Genomic DNA, 18,077 nt, shown 5'->3' on the forward strand with positions numbered 1-18,077 from the left:
ACTATCGCATGTGTAGCATGTCATTATAGCTACACTCACTAGGTAACTGTAAGGATCATGTTCAGAATATATCCTGAATCTATAAGCCTGCCTTTTTTTCCTGCAAAATTAAGTTGCTCACAGTCGATATGGTGGCTTCATCAGTATAAAATGGCTTCATCTTCAAGATGCTGTACCAGCAACAGGATTATCTTTTAGTGTTGTGCTGTTGATATGTATAAGATTAATAAATGTCTATCAAGTAGCATTGCTTGTTCTGAATTCAATTTAACGTAAATGTTTGAAAGGTATATAAATGTTTCGTGCCATCTCAATTTGGTCTGAATTCAATTGAACAGCACTAATGTTTTGCAGCATTTTTGCCGTTGAAAATCAGAATGGGAGGCACTTTACAAGATAAATTGATATACCACGTTCAAGGAGATGGGGGACCCTGCAAACCCCACTTGATCAATCGTTCAGACTTTCTCGGTTTCTGTCAAGGATGGCTCCCCATGTCCAGGTGGGACGAACTTAATGCATTTTTTAAACGTGCAGAGTAAGAATAAATGTCTCTCTTTTAGAAATGGAAGTCGATATGGACAAGATCCTTCACATTGCTTAAGCATAGTTTAACTCTTTGTTCACTAATTTAAAGTCCGTCAATTCCGTCAAATGCAGGGCTCTTGTCACCTTTGGTTTGAATGCCTTATGTGGAAGGACAGTGACATCAGACGGTTCTGTCCATGGACTTTGGAATTCAAGCAATGCTGAGGTTCTTTTGCGTTACACAGTGAATAAAGGCTATACCATCCATGGATGGGAGCTTGGTAAGCATAGTTATGCTTGCTATTGGCTCTCGTAAGGATAAATTATTCAGTATTTACACCGTAAATAAAGGCTATACCATCATATACATGTAAAGATATACTGTATTAGTCGGTATTTACTTTGGATTAAGATGTTACAATTTCTTCTTTTGGTGACTATAAGATCTGTCCCTGAATATTTATGTCTTATTACTTGCTCATTCAATGGTAAATATAAATTCTAGAAATTAATTTCCGTTTTAGTTAGATTTAAAATCGAAAATTCAAAAAATTATTTTACCATACGATCATTACAAATTATAAAATCGTCCCGTGCTTGGTCGTCACAAGGTTCGTCGCTAAAGTCGTTCCGTTTTTTCGTCGCAAAATTAATTGCTAAAGAATAAACAAAAATTCGTCGCCAAAAAAAATTATGTCTTCACTAATTTATTGCTATTTTCGTCACAAATCACTTTACTCATGAAACTTTTCGTCGCAAATGCCGAACATTAGTCGCAAGAATTTACCGACAACTCTAGAATATTCGTCGTAATTTAGCGACAAATAAAAATTCGGTCGCTAATTCTTTCAAAAGAAACGTGGCATTACCGACAAAGTTGGCAAGGATAATCATTCGTCGGAAAAATCGTCGCCGAACTTTGAGACAAACAAGATCGTCGCTACTTTGCCACGCAAAACCAGTCGTCGCAAAGCTATAATTTGCTACGTAAAAGGATTTGTCGCAAAGTTCGTCGCCAAATTGCGACGAACATGTTCGTCACAAATTTCTCACGGAAAGTATCCGTCGCACAGTTCGTCACTAAATTTTCGTCGTCAATTGGCTACGGAAAATTGTTCGTCGCTAATTTAGCGACGACTACTTTTTCGTCACTAATTTACCACGAATATATACCGTCGCACAATGTGTCGCAAATTTGTGACGAATATTGGTTCGTCACAAAGTTCGTCGCAAATTGGCAATGAAAAATTTCGTCGCAAATTTGTGACGGATATTGGTTTGTCACAAATTTCGTCGCAAATTGGCGATGAATGTTCAACTTTTCGTCGCTAAATTTTGCGACGCCGAATTAGCGACGAATATTTATTTGTCGTAACTTTCGTCGCAAAATCGATTAGCGACGAATTTTGCCATAATTTTCGTCGCAAATTTCGTGGCTAAAACCTAGTTTTTTTGTAGTGAAATTTGCGTAAAACTCCAGACTTGTCTTTTCTTGTGTACTTAGAGCGGCTGATTCTCGAAAGTTGTAGGAGTTTGGTTCAAATTGATCCGTCCATTAGTCACCTTAAGAGGTTAGTCTTCTTAAACTTGAAGGGCTGTCGTTATCTCAGCAAGCTACCAAACGAGATGGGGCAGCTAGAATCTTTAAGGGAACTTCTTTTGGACTCTACATCTATAGAAGAGATCCCTGAATGGAGAAAGATGGAGAAACTGGAAATTCTCAGCTTGGTTGAATGTAATGCACTGAAAAAATTTGATTTTCTCGGTACCGCAGGAGAGCTTTCACTAGTGGGAAACCATTTGATTCAACTGCCTAAGTCGATCGAAAATTTCAACTCATTGATTGAGTTAGATATATCGGGTTCCGGTATTAGGGAGTTACCAGATTCAATTAGGTACATGAAGAATTTGAAAGTGCTAAAGATGCGCCAAAGCTTCCTAAGAAAGCTACCTATCGCCATTGTAATGTTGGAGAAGCTCGAACAGCTAGAGGCAGGGGTTTTTCCAAGAGGAGAAGTTCCCGTTAATATTGGGAAGCTACCATTTTTAAGTAAATTGGTGTTAGCGTACACAGAAATTTCAGCCTTGCCTCAGCTTCCAGAAAGTCCAATCACTCTAGACTTTCATACACCTTCAATGGAGACAATGTCGGACCTCTCGAACCTATTGAATTTGAGAGTTTTGAAGTGGCATGTAAGATTCAAGAATCCTTTACAACTTGAATCAGCTCCAAGTTCTTGGGGGATTGGAAGATTACGCATGCTTGAGACCTTGGACTTGTATTGCCCTGACATCGACTCCTTACCTTCCGATCTTGTTCTCCTTTCTCAGCTGAAGGAACTCAATCTCTGGTGCTCTAATTTGCAATGCCTACCAAGGCTTCCGACAAATTTGTCATGCTTACGTCTCAAATTTTGCAAAAGCATGAAAACAACGAATGACATGTCCAACTTGAAAGCATTATCACACCTGTACATAGGTTTATGTGACAAGCTAACAGAGATTGAAGGCCTTGAAGGTTTGGAGAACCTGAGAACACTAATGCTCGTCAGACTTCCATCATTGGCAAAGTTGCCTGATCTGACTAACTTGAAGAAGCTTAAGAAGATTTTTCTAAGCTTTTGTACTGAGCTGTTTGAGATTCCAGATTGTCCGGATTCGTTGGAGATACTTGAGATTCACAACTGTTTTAAATTACAAAAGCTGCCCGATCCATCAAGCTCCAAGAATCTGAAAGTTTCGGTTCGACAGGAATGGGAATGGGCTTGATTACAACGTTACAAACAATCTTTTCTTCTTATAATGTTCATGTTTTTCTTTTGAAGAATTTGGATTATATAGGCATGAAGGCCCCCAACAAGTGTGGTCTCTCCAGCTTTGTAATGTGCTTTCCGGTTACTGAAAAATAAATCTGTCATGCTTACTAGCAAAATGAAGGAGAATCACCTTAGAGGTAGTAGATAGTCTTTTTCACGAGAAAAGTAAGTTCTAAGAATAAGAAACAATCTCTCGACCAAAAAAATAAAAATAAAAAAGAATAAGAACATTTTTTTAAATGAACATCACATATGTGGACCCCTAAACTAAGGGCTTCAGTCACATTAGATTTTATACATCACAAATTTGACAAAATTAGAGATTGAAAAGCCTAAGCGTATGAGTAAAAAAAAAAACCTGATTATTAAGGACATTGGACTAATTTAATGGTAAAATATGTGGAGAAAGGGTCAAAATGACGGAAGAAACTTAATCCTCCATCTGAGGCAAATTTGGCTGGAGGAAAAGAAAATGAAAGAAGAAATTTCTTTATCTTAGGCAAATTTGAGTGAAGCTTTAGATAAATCAAGAAATCTTTACTCATTCAAAGGGCACTAAATCAAGTTTGGCTGATTTTGGAGGGGAAGCAAGGTAAAACTTTTAGCGAGGAACATTTTTTCCAAATGAGATCATTTAACCTAATGTCCAGACTATAAAATTATTTGATTTTCAAAATCACTTTTCACCGCGCCTGCTACTGTTCATGCAGCTTCTCTCTCGGTTTTCTAGGGTTTTTGACACTGTTCATCGGCTGGTTTTCTTGTGATTTCGTGCGATCAGCCCGTTGATCTCCCCTAATTTTTTGTGTCTGAGGTCGCCCATCCTCCTCCTTTGTCTTCACAGTTGGGGTCTCATCTTCGAGCCTCCCTGCTGACTGTATGGCAGATCTGGATTGAGCTCACCCATGGACGAACAACCCCATATTCTGAAGGAGCTCCCCTCGCAGAAGCCCCTTGTGGGTAAGGGGAAAGCCAAACAGGTTGAGATGCCTTGCAAGCAACTCCCCGGGATCCGGATTGGATCATCCGTAGCTGGCCCTCTCTCTAATGCGAACAACGACCCACAGAGAAGGAAAGCTGCTGCTGGCTCGGGCCATGATCAGCAAGACTCACGGCCTGGTAGGCGTAGTTGTAACAGGGGAAGAGCATCGTCCAAGCCACCCCTTCGTGATTCTATGGATGGTTCGCAACCTTCCCAGCGGTCTTGGGCCGCTGTTGCAAGGTCAGTTGAAAAGGGGTACGTTCTTACCTATATCCCGCCCTCTAATGTTGGTGGTAAAACGGTAGTGAGAATTTTTTACGCGTCTCTGGAGGATACCAATCCTAAGTGGAAGGAGTGCCTAGTCGACTACTATGTTGGGAGGAAACTCCCCTTTAAGCTTACCGAAACTGCTGCTAAGAATGTTTGGGGGGCACATTTGGCTAATGTTATGGCTAACGACGATGTATTTTACTTTTTCCATATTCCTGATGATACATTTCGTAGGCAGATCTTGGATAGTGGTTCGATTACCATCTTAAGGGTGCCTCTGATTCTCCAACAATGGCACCCTTCCTTAGAACTCGAGAGAGGCCATCATGAGTGTAACGACCCATGAACTATATCCCGTTATTCTACCTTTTAACTAATTTATTCATTATTTTCGGCCATACTTTATTATCTATTTGCAGAAATATGATTGTAGGTTACCTATATAAAGAGACATAGTAGCTTCCAAGATATTTATAAACCTACTTAGATTTTTTTATATACATAAAGTCTATCTTACAATGTTCATTACCTTCCCATAAAAATGTACAATCAAAATTTAGGAAGGTCACATCGACTACTACTACTCAGCATCTCCTTACTCTCTCAAGACCATTAAAACTTCTTTCTCTTCTAACTAGTAATTTTGATTCTGACATACTTTAGATCTGCCTCTACATCTATTACTTCTTGCTGGGAATATTCCATGTGAGTCGACAATCCAAACAATGGGAATGCGGCCAGGCCATCTCAATTTCTCCGAAAAATACGAGATGGGCGAACAGCCTAGTAAATGAAATCACTAAATTTAAAACAGGAATATCCGTCCCACACCCGATGCCGTGGTGTAAATGCTATTAAACAAAGCTATCTTGTGATCCACTATAGAATAAATGTCATGTATTTCACACATTAAGTATGCACGTGTAATGATTCTTTCATGTTACTCGCGGCTCGTATTGCTCATAAGGTAAGGTGAGCGGTTGCAGATTCCCGGAAGGTTCCACCTAAAATCTGGAACCTACCCACTAATACAAGTTCCTCATTTTTCGGAACCTAGAACCTACCTACATACCCTAGAACTTAGAACCTACCCTATCACGGGTTCTAGGGTCCGGTTCCAATGTATCCGGGAACCTGCAATTTTACTAAGAACACTTAAGAAATGCAGCTCCAACATCCACATAATCATTTTTAATCACAGAGAGTGATTAGCGGTTGATAAAAAAAAAATCAATACATTACCAAAGTGCAAGATTGTGAATTATAAAATATGAGACTCGGATAATTCAAAGTATTTGTAATATACCAACATGTCACCTGTACAATATCTTTTTGAAATTATCTCGAATCTCTTTCCTATTTGGGTACAGCACAATCGAGCTCAAGTTTTCAGTTTTTTTTTAGCTTGCTCTTGTAAACTTCTCTCATATTCAGCTTGGGCTTTCTTTTCCTCCACCAACTCCGGAGAAATTTGCTCTCTCTCCAGGTTAGCCTGTTAAAGAAGTTTAAGTGATTTCAAGATCACATTCCCAAATCTTATGACACATATACAATATAAGTAGCAACATTCCCAATTTTTACGACACATATAAAAAGTGTCGGTTCCGGTTCCAATTTCGATTCCGGTTCGGTTCCATAGAGAATCGAGAACCGGAACCCGAATCGGCGGTTCTTCAAAATGCGGAACCAGGAACCGGACCCTATTTCACTAGAACGTGGAATTGTACCGAAACCACATGTTCGGTTCTCCGATTTCTGGTTCTACCCTGGAACCAAGCTCACACCCTATCATAAGGGCTGTGAGCTTGTCAGCCTGTTCTCGTAATCTCATAGTCATTACTCCAGAACGCTTTCTCGCAAGCCCTAACGTCGTTCGGGAAATACGACGCCTCTTTCACATTGCCACCTTCACGGGAAACGACGTCTTGCAATCTCCTAATAAGGTCAACTCTAGCTCCCACCGCCCGATCAACGGTCTCATAATTCCCGTATAAATGCCAATTCTGGCTTCCGTTGCTCCTTAGGTGATAATTAGTGAGCAATGATTTCGTATTTTCATATGCACACACATTCTTTCGCAAACACATGCCCGTTTATCATCTTTTCTTGTTAGAAGAATGGAAACCAAATGACGAAGGATCGCTCGAGCCTTTTCCGACCGGACGGAATCAGCCTAGTAGGACCCGGATTGATCCGACCGATGAAGGTTGGCCTTGGCGACTCCCGTTCAATCCTTGCTCAAATATCCATCTCTTTTTCGATGTTCGATGAATGTGATTTGTGATGCAACATACATATCTGCACACAATCAATGCAACACAACATCGAAGGGAAAAGTATACTAGAAGTGCCATAACTTTTGTACGGCATTCACTTGAGTGCCATAACTTTCAAAAGGTTCACTTAAGTACCATAATTTTCAAAAATCGTTCACTTGAGTGCCATGTTGACGTGGACGTCGGAAAAGTTGACGTGGCAGCCGGAAAGCCGATGTGGCAAGCCGAAAAGCCGATGTGGCTCGCCGGAAAGATGACGTGGCACGCCGAAAAAGTTGTTGTAGCACTCAACTGAATGATTTTGCTCCAACATGGCACTCAAGTGAACGATTTTTAAAAGTTATGGCACTTAAGTGAATGTTTTGAAAGGTATGTCCTCAAGTGAACGTCGTACACAAGTTATGGCACTCATGGTGTACTTATCCCCAACATCAATCATTAAACAGACATTACTATCTTAGAACTAGTAATTCCATTTATTTGGTACTCGAATTATGGTGTCCTTCGTTAAGCAATAAGGAAACAAGACGAGAAGTGGCGTAACGACGGCGGCAAGACGAGGCGGCGGCGTGAGGCGGTCGAGAGTGGAAGGTCGGCATAAGGGAGAAGGGGGAGTAAAAAGGGAGAGGGATAGTATATAAGAAAAAAGGAGAGAATTGATGGACGATGGAGTGAAGAAATCGTACCCCTATTTATAGGAATTTCCTAGTATTAATTACTTGAAAGCGACATTGATCTTATCCTATCATTAATTACTTGAAAGCGACATTAAATTTATTCTATTACTTGAAAGCGACGTTGATCTTATCCTATCACTTGAAAGTGATGATCTTATCTTATCATTAACTACTAGAAAGCGACGCTGATTTTATCATATCTTTAAATGCTTGAAAATGACATTGTTACTATTCTTTAGAAAAACTTAATTGACTTTATTTTTATTCTTTAGAAAATTGACTTGCCGTTGACTCAATTGACTTAGCATTGACTCCTCTATTCTATTTGATTTATGAATATCAATTCAAGAACTATTTTTTCATATTATATTTTCTAATACAAGAACTTTTGCATCCACAAGAGTTCCTTGTCTTAGCATTGACTCCCCTTTTTTTCTTCTTTCGGTGGCTGAGAATCTTCCTCCCCTATTTGACTCTATCTCTCTCCTCTGTCTTGTTAGGCATGAAGATAGCCCCTTTCTTTTCTTTTTGTCTTTTGTCTTTTCTTTTTTTCGAAATCTTTTGTCTTTTTCACTTTTTTCCTTTTTCTTTACTTTTTGACTTTTTTTCTTTTTGTTCATTTGCTAGCTGGACCCCACAAGAGGCGGACCCAACCAACAAATCTCTCCCTCTACCTCATGTGGGGAGTTCCATCATGCCCGTATTGGTTCTACAAGAATCAAATTTCACCATGGACATGGCTTTGGTCATTATGTTGGATCCATTGTCATCGGTATAGACTTTCTCAAGTAGAAAGAGCTTTTCTTCTAATTTCTTTCGAACCCAATGATATTTCACATCAATGTGCTTCGATCTTGAATGCAACACCGTATTTTTGCTAAAATAGATAACACTCATGCTATCACAATATAGAACAACAAACTTCTCTTGCTTCAAGCCCCAACTCTTGTAGGAACTTCTGCATCCACAAGAGTTCCTTGTTTCCTTCGGTGATCGCAATGTACTCTACTTTAGTCATCGACAAAGCAACACTTTTTTGCAGTCTTGATTGCCATGAAACCGCTCTCCCCGCAAAGGTCATCATATAACCCGAAGTGGATTTTCGCGAATCACTATCACCGGCATAATTGGAATTCGAATAAATACTCAACTCAAGCTTTCCATTTTCATAACACAAGCAGAATCCGAAAGTGCCTCTAAGATACCGCAAAATCTATTTTATAATGCTCCAATGCTCTTTACTTGGATTTGAGAGAAATATACTCACAACACCAATAGCATGAGCAATATCCGATCTTGTACAAACCATGGCGTACATCAAACTACCCACGATAGATGCATAAGGAATTTTCCTCATCCCTTCATTCTCTTTCTTACTTGTAGGATACTCATTACTACTCAACTTGAAATAGTCAGCAAGTGGAGTACTTACCGATTTACATGTGCTCATGTTAAATCTTTCAAGCACCTTTTGAATGTACCTCTCCTAAGATAGCCAAAGTTCCATACTCTTCCTATCATGAGTGATCCTCATGCCAAGGATTTGCTTTGCCGACCCTAGATCCTTCATCGTAAAGGCTTTACTTAATTCATTTTTCAATCTCTTGATTATTTTCTAAGACGTCGGTTAGAATAGATTAGATCTTGTTAGTTCGGTCGTCGCGTAGTAGCTTCGAGAACCGCACGCCCGAATCCGACCCCGATCGAGCCCGAGTTGTGAAAAGATCAAAATACCCTCCATCGGTTGAGCTAAATGTCCGGCCAGTATCGAAATGTCAAATTACCATTTTACCCCTACCTTTATGCACATGTGACAAAAATATTCAAATTTGAGTTGACATGGAGGCCCCACAAACATCACTTCACCATTTACCCATCCAGTCACCTTTTTTCTCCAACTCTCTCTCTCTCTCTCTCACGTGGTCGACGCCTTCCCCCCCCTCTTCTGCTGTCATCTCCTTGTTCTTCTTATTCTTCTTTCTCCTACCGGTTTCACTCGGCTACATCATCACCACCCGACGCCCTCATCTCCTTCCGTTGCCCCCGACCAACCACGTCGCCTACCACCTCCCACCTCATTGCCATGTCGTTCGGCCTTCACGCCGAAGCTCCGCCGCCCTCAAGCTCGCAAACCAGCCGTGACCTCACCTCACTCGCCCCGTCGCTCATCGCCTCGGTCCGAGCTCTCTTGCCCTCACTAGCCGACTATTACACCCTACGCTATCCCCTTCCCCCTCTACTCGCCCAACGCCGAGCACCCACAAGCCGGCCCGAACGCTACAGCACCACCCTCGCCCGCCCTCTCCTCCTCGCTCATGGTCTCGCGAGACTCGCGGCCTCCCCTTTAGCCGCTAAGACCCTGCTGGGAGCTACTACTCGTGAGCCACCTTATGTTGACACCTAAATTTTGACTAACCTTTTAAGTCATTTTTTACATAAAAAATTAGAGCTAATCTTTTAGTTCTAACAAAAATAATTAAGTCATTTTTCATATTTATTTTTATCAAGCATTTACATTTAATGAACTAGCGACGAAGCGATCGGAATTAATCATGCGGATTCAATGAGAAAAAAAAATTGTGTTCGGGCATTGGAGGCATGCTAGCCAAAATTCCAAGTAATAAGGCCAAATTGGGATTTAATTGAACATGATTCAGCCATTTAAGGACTCAACTGGAAAAAGGTTCTAGAATTGGGACTATTTAGTAATTAAATAAAAAGCGTAAACCCTAGCTCACCATTGGAAATACACACGTAGGGTTCACGTTCGCGGGGGAAGGGGGGGTGACACACACAATTGATACACGAAAAAGAGAGGAGAATTGTTAGAGTGGAAGAGGAAGAGGAGAAGACAAAAAAGAGAAAAGTCTTCTCTTTCCTTGGTGTCTCGTTCTTGTGCTCCCATCTGCAGACTTGTTGCAATTTTCTTGCATCAACAAACCATCCATGTGAGTACGATCAGCGGTTGTTGTCATAGTACTCCAAGAGATATCAACGTGATCAGTCCCTCATAGTGGCGTATCCCGCTCATGTCAACACGCCGCATTAGTCCACCGAAGCTCGCCCGTTATCGCCTCTGCCCCGGTGCTATTCGGTTGCTGATCAGTCCATCTCGACCGCTGGTCAACCCTTTTTTTTTTTTTTTGTCCTTTATTCAGTACCTAACGCAGCTGCTGCCTCGTGAAAGATTTGCTTGCTGTCCGGGCTTCGTTTGGTTGCAAATCGGATCTAAACAGAGCTATTTTTGGGCAGAATTTGCAGCTTGTGCATGCAGATTTTTCTGAGCAATTCAAGGTAACACTCTTACACTTTTAGGGTTAATTTAAGCATGTTTTAGAGTGCTTTATTTGCTGTTTTGCTGCCATTCCGATGCTGTTTCTGCATTGTCCACATCCTGTTTTGGCCCAACTCAAGATGTTTTTGCGTTATTTATGCTCCTAACACATGCAGAATTTCGCGCGAGCTTAAAGGTAAGTCTTTGGATTGTTGTTGTCGCTGTTTTGCATGAATTAGTTACTGTTTGCTTTCCGTTCTTCGACATGAACACTGAAAATTTTTTATGGAAAATTCAAAGAGCAAGTTTTGCATATCAAAACCCTAATTTTTGTCATAAATTTCGAAAATCGGGTTAATTGGATTCATTGGAAATATTTCAGAATTTAAAAAAAATCTAAATCTAAATTAGGAAATTTTATTTCCTAATAGGCAACATCTAAGTTAAGTTGGATAAACTTATCCGTCGCCGTTCGAATACGACCCTCCAACTTAGTAAAGATGGAAATTTAGCTAATCCGATCTATCGCCATTTAGATCCGATTTGTTATCTTCAAAAAGCCGAGTTTAGATTTATGAATATCTCTTTTTCAAAAAAAAAAAATACATGAGGATAGGGTTTGATTTGATTTGGATTGCTATTTTGGATTATTTGATTGGGTTGATATTCTGTCCTTGATTGATATCTGGTCTAATTTAAATTTCCCGATAAACTTTAAAAAAATCCTAAGAAATTTAGTGAGATATGGTTTCTTATAAATCATGTCTGATTAAATCTTTAGGAAGATAAGGTTTCCTAAAAACTTTATCTCATTAAGTTTATCTTGAAAATTTAGGTAAAGAGAATCAAATCGGAATATTCTTAATCCGGCCGAAAATTCAAAAGAAAAGGGACAAAAATCAGAAAATTTTGGCTTGCATGTCTCGCATTATCTCATTGCATATTTAGCATATCTTGAATATCTCAAATCATTCTTGCGCATATTTCGAATTTTATGCATATCTTGCATATCCACTTCATATTTTCGAGTATCATATCTCGCATTCCATATTTTTTAAAATATCATTCGTACATCACGCATATCTTTGGTCTCACGCGTATTTCTAATTCTAAAAATACCAAAAAAATTCTGCTCACATCTTGCATTTATCTCATGCATATATGTCACTTTTATATCTTTTCACTACATATTCTTTCGAGTATCACTTATCTCACTTTCCATTTTAAAAAAATATCACATTGCATATCTCATGTTTCTTTGTTTATCTCATAACATTTATTGCGTACCTCACTTGCATATCAAATTTTCAAGTTCCACTAATCTTCTTGCCATATTTTTTTGAAAAATTGCATTGTCATAAATTGTCATGTTGCATGTTTACATATTGCATATCATAATTTGCCATGTAATTATATGATTATGCTATATCATTTAGAATTCATGTTTAGGTTCACGTGTTTTTTTAGGGCCAGTTAATTCGATGCTTGAGCTACTAAATTAAAGTCGCGTGTCCCTTTAATTAAACATGAATTCTTGCATAGCTATTGCATGTCTAACCTAGTTTTGATTGATAATCATATCATGTTGTCGCGATTTGCTTTGCATTTTATATCATGATTTGAGTTTATGCTTTGTCATCTCGCATGTGTAAATTGGTTAGTTAATTTCGCATACGGGGAAACATGGCTTTAGTTTTGCGTGTCTTGCATTGCATCCCTTTATTTAGTCATCTATTCGTGTTATTGCATTTGTTTTTTGTTCACTCATGTGTTCATTGTCATTCATGCATTGCAAAAAAAAAAATTGAAAACACAAAAACACCTCATTTGAATTTAAAGTGAATTCAATCAAGCTTGGGTTGCTGACCTAGGATATCTCATGGAATTAAGGTACCGGAAGGGCATTAGCTTTAATTAGTTAATGTAATCAAGTCCTCGAATCCACAATCTCTGGTTCGTAGGAATAAAATAGTTCTCCCGTTATTTTATTTAGGTTTCTAATTAACCTACCAAAAACGGTTAGTAACGACTCCAAAGATAAAATCATTCGAATTAACCTATGTTGCGAATTGGTGGGGCTTGGGAGAATCCTTATTATGTTAGTCATTAAAATTAGCCCGATAATCCATTAACCTGAAAAAATTATTTTTAGGTCGCGACACCATAGTCGTGTCTCGCTTGCTCCCCGTGCTCATGCCAACTCGAATGCCCCCAAGCGATGCCGCTGCCATCTTATGCCAACCAGTATCGAGTTCCGTCGCCATCGTAGTCGTCGTCGTCGCCTAGTGTGAGTTAGCCCCTAACTCTAAGTTATGACGCTAATTACGTTTAGGGATATTTTAATTAGTATAATAGGGTATTTAGGTAGATTGATTGTGGTATGTTTAGTTAGAAACTCGATTTAGGTTAAAAGACCATGATTAAATAAGTCAGACGGATTAGCTAGGTGGATTGTGGCTAGTTGAGGTTAGTCTAAATTGATTGATTGACTGCAGTTATTTGATCGCGAGTGAGTGATAGGTTAAAGCCGAGTGGACGATTGATTGTCTGTTGGATTGGTTTCATATCGGTCCGACTTTATGAAATCTGAATTAATAATTACAGCCGGATTAATTAAATCTGTTTAATTAATAGTTATGACCGATTGCTTGATTGGATGCATTGGATGGTCGCTAAGTATTTTGGGTGAATTTGTGAGTGTCAATTACCCTATATAAGATGCAAAGTCTGGTGGATAAATTGTGCATTCATATGACCACGTGTGGAATCAAACCGCATGTTTTAGCATGAAACCGGCATTGGGCCGAGTCTTTAAGCACGATTGTATCAGCATTCGACTAATTGCAAAAATAAGAATTGACTGATTGTCGGATGTGCTCGTGTGGTCATATGATGAGATTAAACTGTGCCAGTCGTAAGGGATTCTGACAAGTTCGTACCGTGCCGGTCGTACGGAACCACACGACTTGTTAGATGCACGTTAATCCATACCCGTGCCAATCGTATCGATCACACTAATTGTCGAATGCCGGTCGCAGCTTGTGACGGATCGACGCTCCTTACAGGAATGCCTGTCTGTCATGTTGTGCAAGTCGCACCGGATACATGGCTTTCGGTCGCCGTCGCCGGAAGTAAGGAACGATGTCCGATCCTACCAATAGACACCGCTAGTCATAGTATTAGGTTACACTAGTCATGTGTGCCGACCATGCTAATCGCATGGGCCATCTGTTAATAAATAGACTTCGTATGGTATCCCATACATGCAAGTTGATGTGATGCATTGCCAGTTGGTTGTCCGATGTGACTATTGGGTCAAGTCGAGCATTGCGTTATGTATGGTTGAAGGCTGGTAAGCTTGCATGTGATTGATGTATACACTGTGATTTTGTGTTTGGTTGATAGAATGCTCTAAGTGAATCAACGTCCTAGCCGGACTTAGGCGTTGACTCACCGAGATTATTCTCATTCCATTTTTAACACTTTCGGGTTCCAAGTAATGGAGAGACATGTATGATTCGATGTCTCTACCTATCGATCTTTTTATATCACCCACTATCCGATCATGGTACGGAACATGTCTAGACGCATCACGTCACGATAGTCCGGGTGGACGAGGGGTTGCCTCACTTAGTGGTGCACCTCTTCAAAGCCTGGTTCTTTCATGACGAGGACCAGCTCTTCGGCCCGCTTCGTGGATTTCGTGGCCCACCTAACCTAATTCATCACGTCCCCGCTGGGATTCGATGGATTTAGATATACCCGACGGGGAGGTAGTGGACCCCGAGTTCGACATGGAGTCCGAGCCCTCCATGGCCACATCCTTTTCTGGCCAGGAGTCTGTCCTAGGAGTGTGGCGATCCCCTTTTTTAAAGCTCTGTTAATGCTCGGGCCGAGGGTGACGTAGCCCCTCTTTTGGGAGTAGATGAGAGATTAACCCTTCCCGACCATGGTATCCCTCTTTTGGGAGTAGATGAGAGATTAACCCTTCCCGACCACGGTATCTTTTTGGTAGTCTTAGAGAGCCGTCTCGAAAAATGGGGTTGTATAGGCTGGCAGCTCCATAGGGTTAACAATCATCTATTCATATTAAGGAATTGAAAAATGTCTTTTGGTTGAATGACTGTGTTGCTTTCCTGCTTTTCTATCCTTGTTTGATATTTTGTCCGAGAGTTGTATGTTTTCGCTTGCATAATAAAAGTTAAAAGGATTGGGTCGATAACGTGTCTATAACATGCCTAAGACGTTATCCTTTATGACCTGTGGTGATTTGGTAGGGATGTTGCGAGCTCGAGAGTCGGGACATGACAGTGAGATGATATGAAAAGAAAATACAAAATCAACATCCCAGCTAGAGTCTTGGCATGTAAGGTTTACACAACCGTCATTACAAATGAACACAATATTACCATCGAATGCAACTACCGCTGTCACCTATTTCTCTTCTTTCTTTTTATCTGCGTTTTCTATCATGGAATGTATCTCTCTTTGGTAGCCAGCACTCCTTACCATAATGTCCCATCTTGCCACAATTAAAACACTTCACACTTTTCTCAGCCTTGACTTCGATCTTCCTCTTGACTTGCCCTATCATTACTTTAAAACTTCTTAATTGACTTCTCGCCCTATTTTCTACGACAAGTGCCTCCGATTCAGAAGCGTAATTCAATTCTTTTCTCCTTGTTTCTTCATTGAACAAGCTTTCTTTGCTCATAGAAAGCACACCGTAAGGAGCCGAATTATTTAATGCCACAACCAAGGTGTTCCAACTATTAGGAAGAGTATCGGGCAATAGACATAATTGTAATTCATCACCAAGGTCAATCTCTAAATTTGTCAATTGGTTTATAACATCTTGAAATTCACTCAAATGCTCTGACATGCTACTTCCCTCTTTGTATCTCAAATTCACGAGTCTTTTTACTAGAAGAGCTTTTTTTTGTGGAATTCTCCTCTCATAGAGATATTGTAGTTTCTTCCACAAAGTATCTGCCTTCATTTCTTGAGCAACATGGCGAAACACACTATCGTCAATCCATTGTCGAATAAACCCAATCGTTTTCCGATTCATTCGCTCCCACTCTTTGTCTTCCTTGTCTCCTTGAACCTCATCACCATCGATGGGATTAAACAAATCTTTGCAATATAACATGTCTTCAATCCGAGGCTTCCATATGGAATAATTCGAGGTGTTTAACTTAAACATGGTGCCACTCGTATCCTCCATTTTACTCTAGAATCTCAACACTCATTTTGTTATCACTTTCTTGAGGGAGAAACGAGTAGCACTTCGTCACAAACTAAGCCAATCCAAGATCAATATCTCCCCTTCAAAACTATACCGACTTAATCCAGCAACAACCAACAAAATATATGTCCAGCAAAAAACAACCTCACAATGAGTAAATTTGATAGCGGAATGATAAGAAATCGACACATCAAGATTTACGTGGAAAATCCAAAACGGGAAAAACGACGGACGGCCCAAAAACATCCACTAATCACTAAGAATAGTAGGTACACAAAGGAGTTCTTCGCTAGTTACGCATTAGAGGTTCAACATCAACATTACAAGAGTATTTCATCACCACAAAGGTGGAACAATGCAAAATGGGGCATAAAAATCTTAACCGCGATGGAAGAATTCGGAGACGAATCTTAACAAACGAAATCAATCAACTCGTAGCTCTCAGTTTCACGAACAACATATCGAAATTTGAGCAAATTCCGACCAACGAATCGCTGTGTCCTTTTTTTTCTTCTTTTTCTTCTTCTTCTTTCGGTGGCCGAGTCTTCCTCCCCTGTTTCGCTCTCTCTGCCCCCTCTTGTTGGGCACTCACGAAGCCACCCCGTTTCTTTTCTTTCTCGTCTTTTGTCTTTTTTACTTTTTTTTTGGTTCACTTTGCTAGCTGGGCCCCACAAGAAGCGGACCCAGCCAACATTCTTGAATGCTGTTCCTGATTAAATCACCGTATTGCAGTGTGACAATTTTCAGTACTTCTACAGGACAAATGCTTGTTTTCCTTTTGCTGTATTTTGGTTGTGGATGGCAATGCTCAGCTACTTCTCTGTAAAGTTGTTTCACTGCATGAATCAGGGGGCCTTTGCTTGGTAGATTTTCTTCAGTAGGCTAGGAGGACCTGTAGGTGTCATCCAACTCGTGTCGTGTCGTCGATTTCGTTCTCTAACGCATTTCTTTTCCTCCAGTTCCATAGGGTTCAGCTTAAACAATGCGATGCTTCCATACCCCCTGTTAGTTCCTTCGCTGATTAAATTTTGGCTGATCTTTTCCTTTTGGTGCACGCTTGATCTGCTGTTTGAATCTGATGATGATGGCATTGCATGATAATGCGTTGACTTTGTTGTTAACCAATGTTCTCCTCATGATTTCTTCCTCAATCGACGAGGTCACTGAATCCGGTGCTTTTGTTATAACCCCTGCTGCATTCCTTAACTTTATTTCTCAGGATCCAAGTTCTCCTTTGCCTGCCGAATCCGGAAGATACCATCTTTATGTGTCGTTCGCTTGTCCCTGGACATGCAGGCGCCTTGCGTTCTTGAAGATTAAAGGACTTGACAAGATCATTGGCCATACGAGAAGGGGCATAGTGTTTGTAGTTAGCTCATGCTAATGGTATTCGATCATTTCATGCAGGTAGTCAAATCTAAGTGGGAGAGAACAAAAGATGGTGACACACATATTGGATGGTTTCCTCCTCCTTCCAACGCTGAAGACCCTCGAACAGAGCCTTGCCCTGCATACTGTAAACAAAATTGAACACATGATAAGGTACAGGTAACCGAATCTCTCTAAGGCGATTAATTCCCGCCAACAACAATGCTATGCAAACTCAGGAACTATACCTCCCAAGGAACAACACCTTGAACCCATTTGTATTAGGATTATAGGAGCAAAATTTAGTCGAACACTTATCGAAACGGGCACATATAAAAGATTGAACCAAAGAGAAAACTCAAGAGTTCTTTCTGTAGGAACTGAAGAGATACGTCTTTAAAAGACAAAGAAAAGCCGAATTGAAGAAACACGAGAAATGAAGAGACACGTAACCTTTTAAGGCAAATAAATGTGCTGCACAGGGACTAAAGAAAGACGTATTGGAACTTGAAGAGACATGTCTCAGCATTTGTTAAGCCTATAAAGTTGATGGTTTCACATATCGACTTTGATCAGATACTAAAAACCAAGTGGAAGTATGACAAAAATACGTAACGATATAAACGCGCACACATTAT

At 40.1% G+C, this 18,077-nt stretch overlaps 2 protein-coding genes across 2 annotated transcripts in view; both read left to right on the forward strand.

The window, feature by feature from the left end:
- LOC115754058 (elongation factor-like GTPase 1) overlaps positions 1-18,077 on the forward strand; it is a 31,398-nt gene that overhangs the window by 3,635 nt on the left and 9,686 nt on the right. The gene's annotated exons all lie outside the window — the stretch shown is intronic.
- Positions 2,155-3,297, forward strand: LOC115730857 (protein lap1-like). The gene has a single exon (XM_030661477.1). It carries the CDS (start codon positions 2,155-2,157, stop codon positions 3,295-3,297), a length of 1,143 nt encoding a protein of 380 aa, XP_030517337.1.

This window comes from Rhodamnia argentea, chromosome 3 (genome assembly GCF_020921035.1).
Source record: "Rhodamnia argentea isolate NSW1041297 chromosome 3, ASM2092103v1, whole genome shotgun sequence".
NCBI lineage: Eukaryota > Viridiplantae > Streptophyta > Magnoliopsida > Myrtales > Myrtaceae > Rhodamnia > Rhodamnia argentea.

Coding starts and splice junctions, on each gene's coding strand:
- LOC115730857 (XM_030661477.1), top strand. CDS start 2,155: ATGGGGCAGCTAGAATCTTTAAGGGAACTTCTTTTGGACTCTACATCT.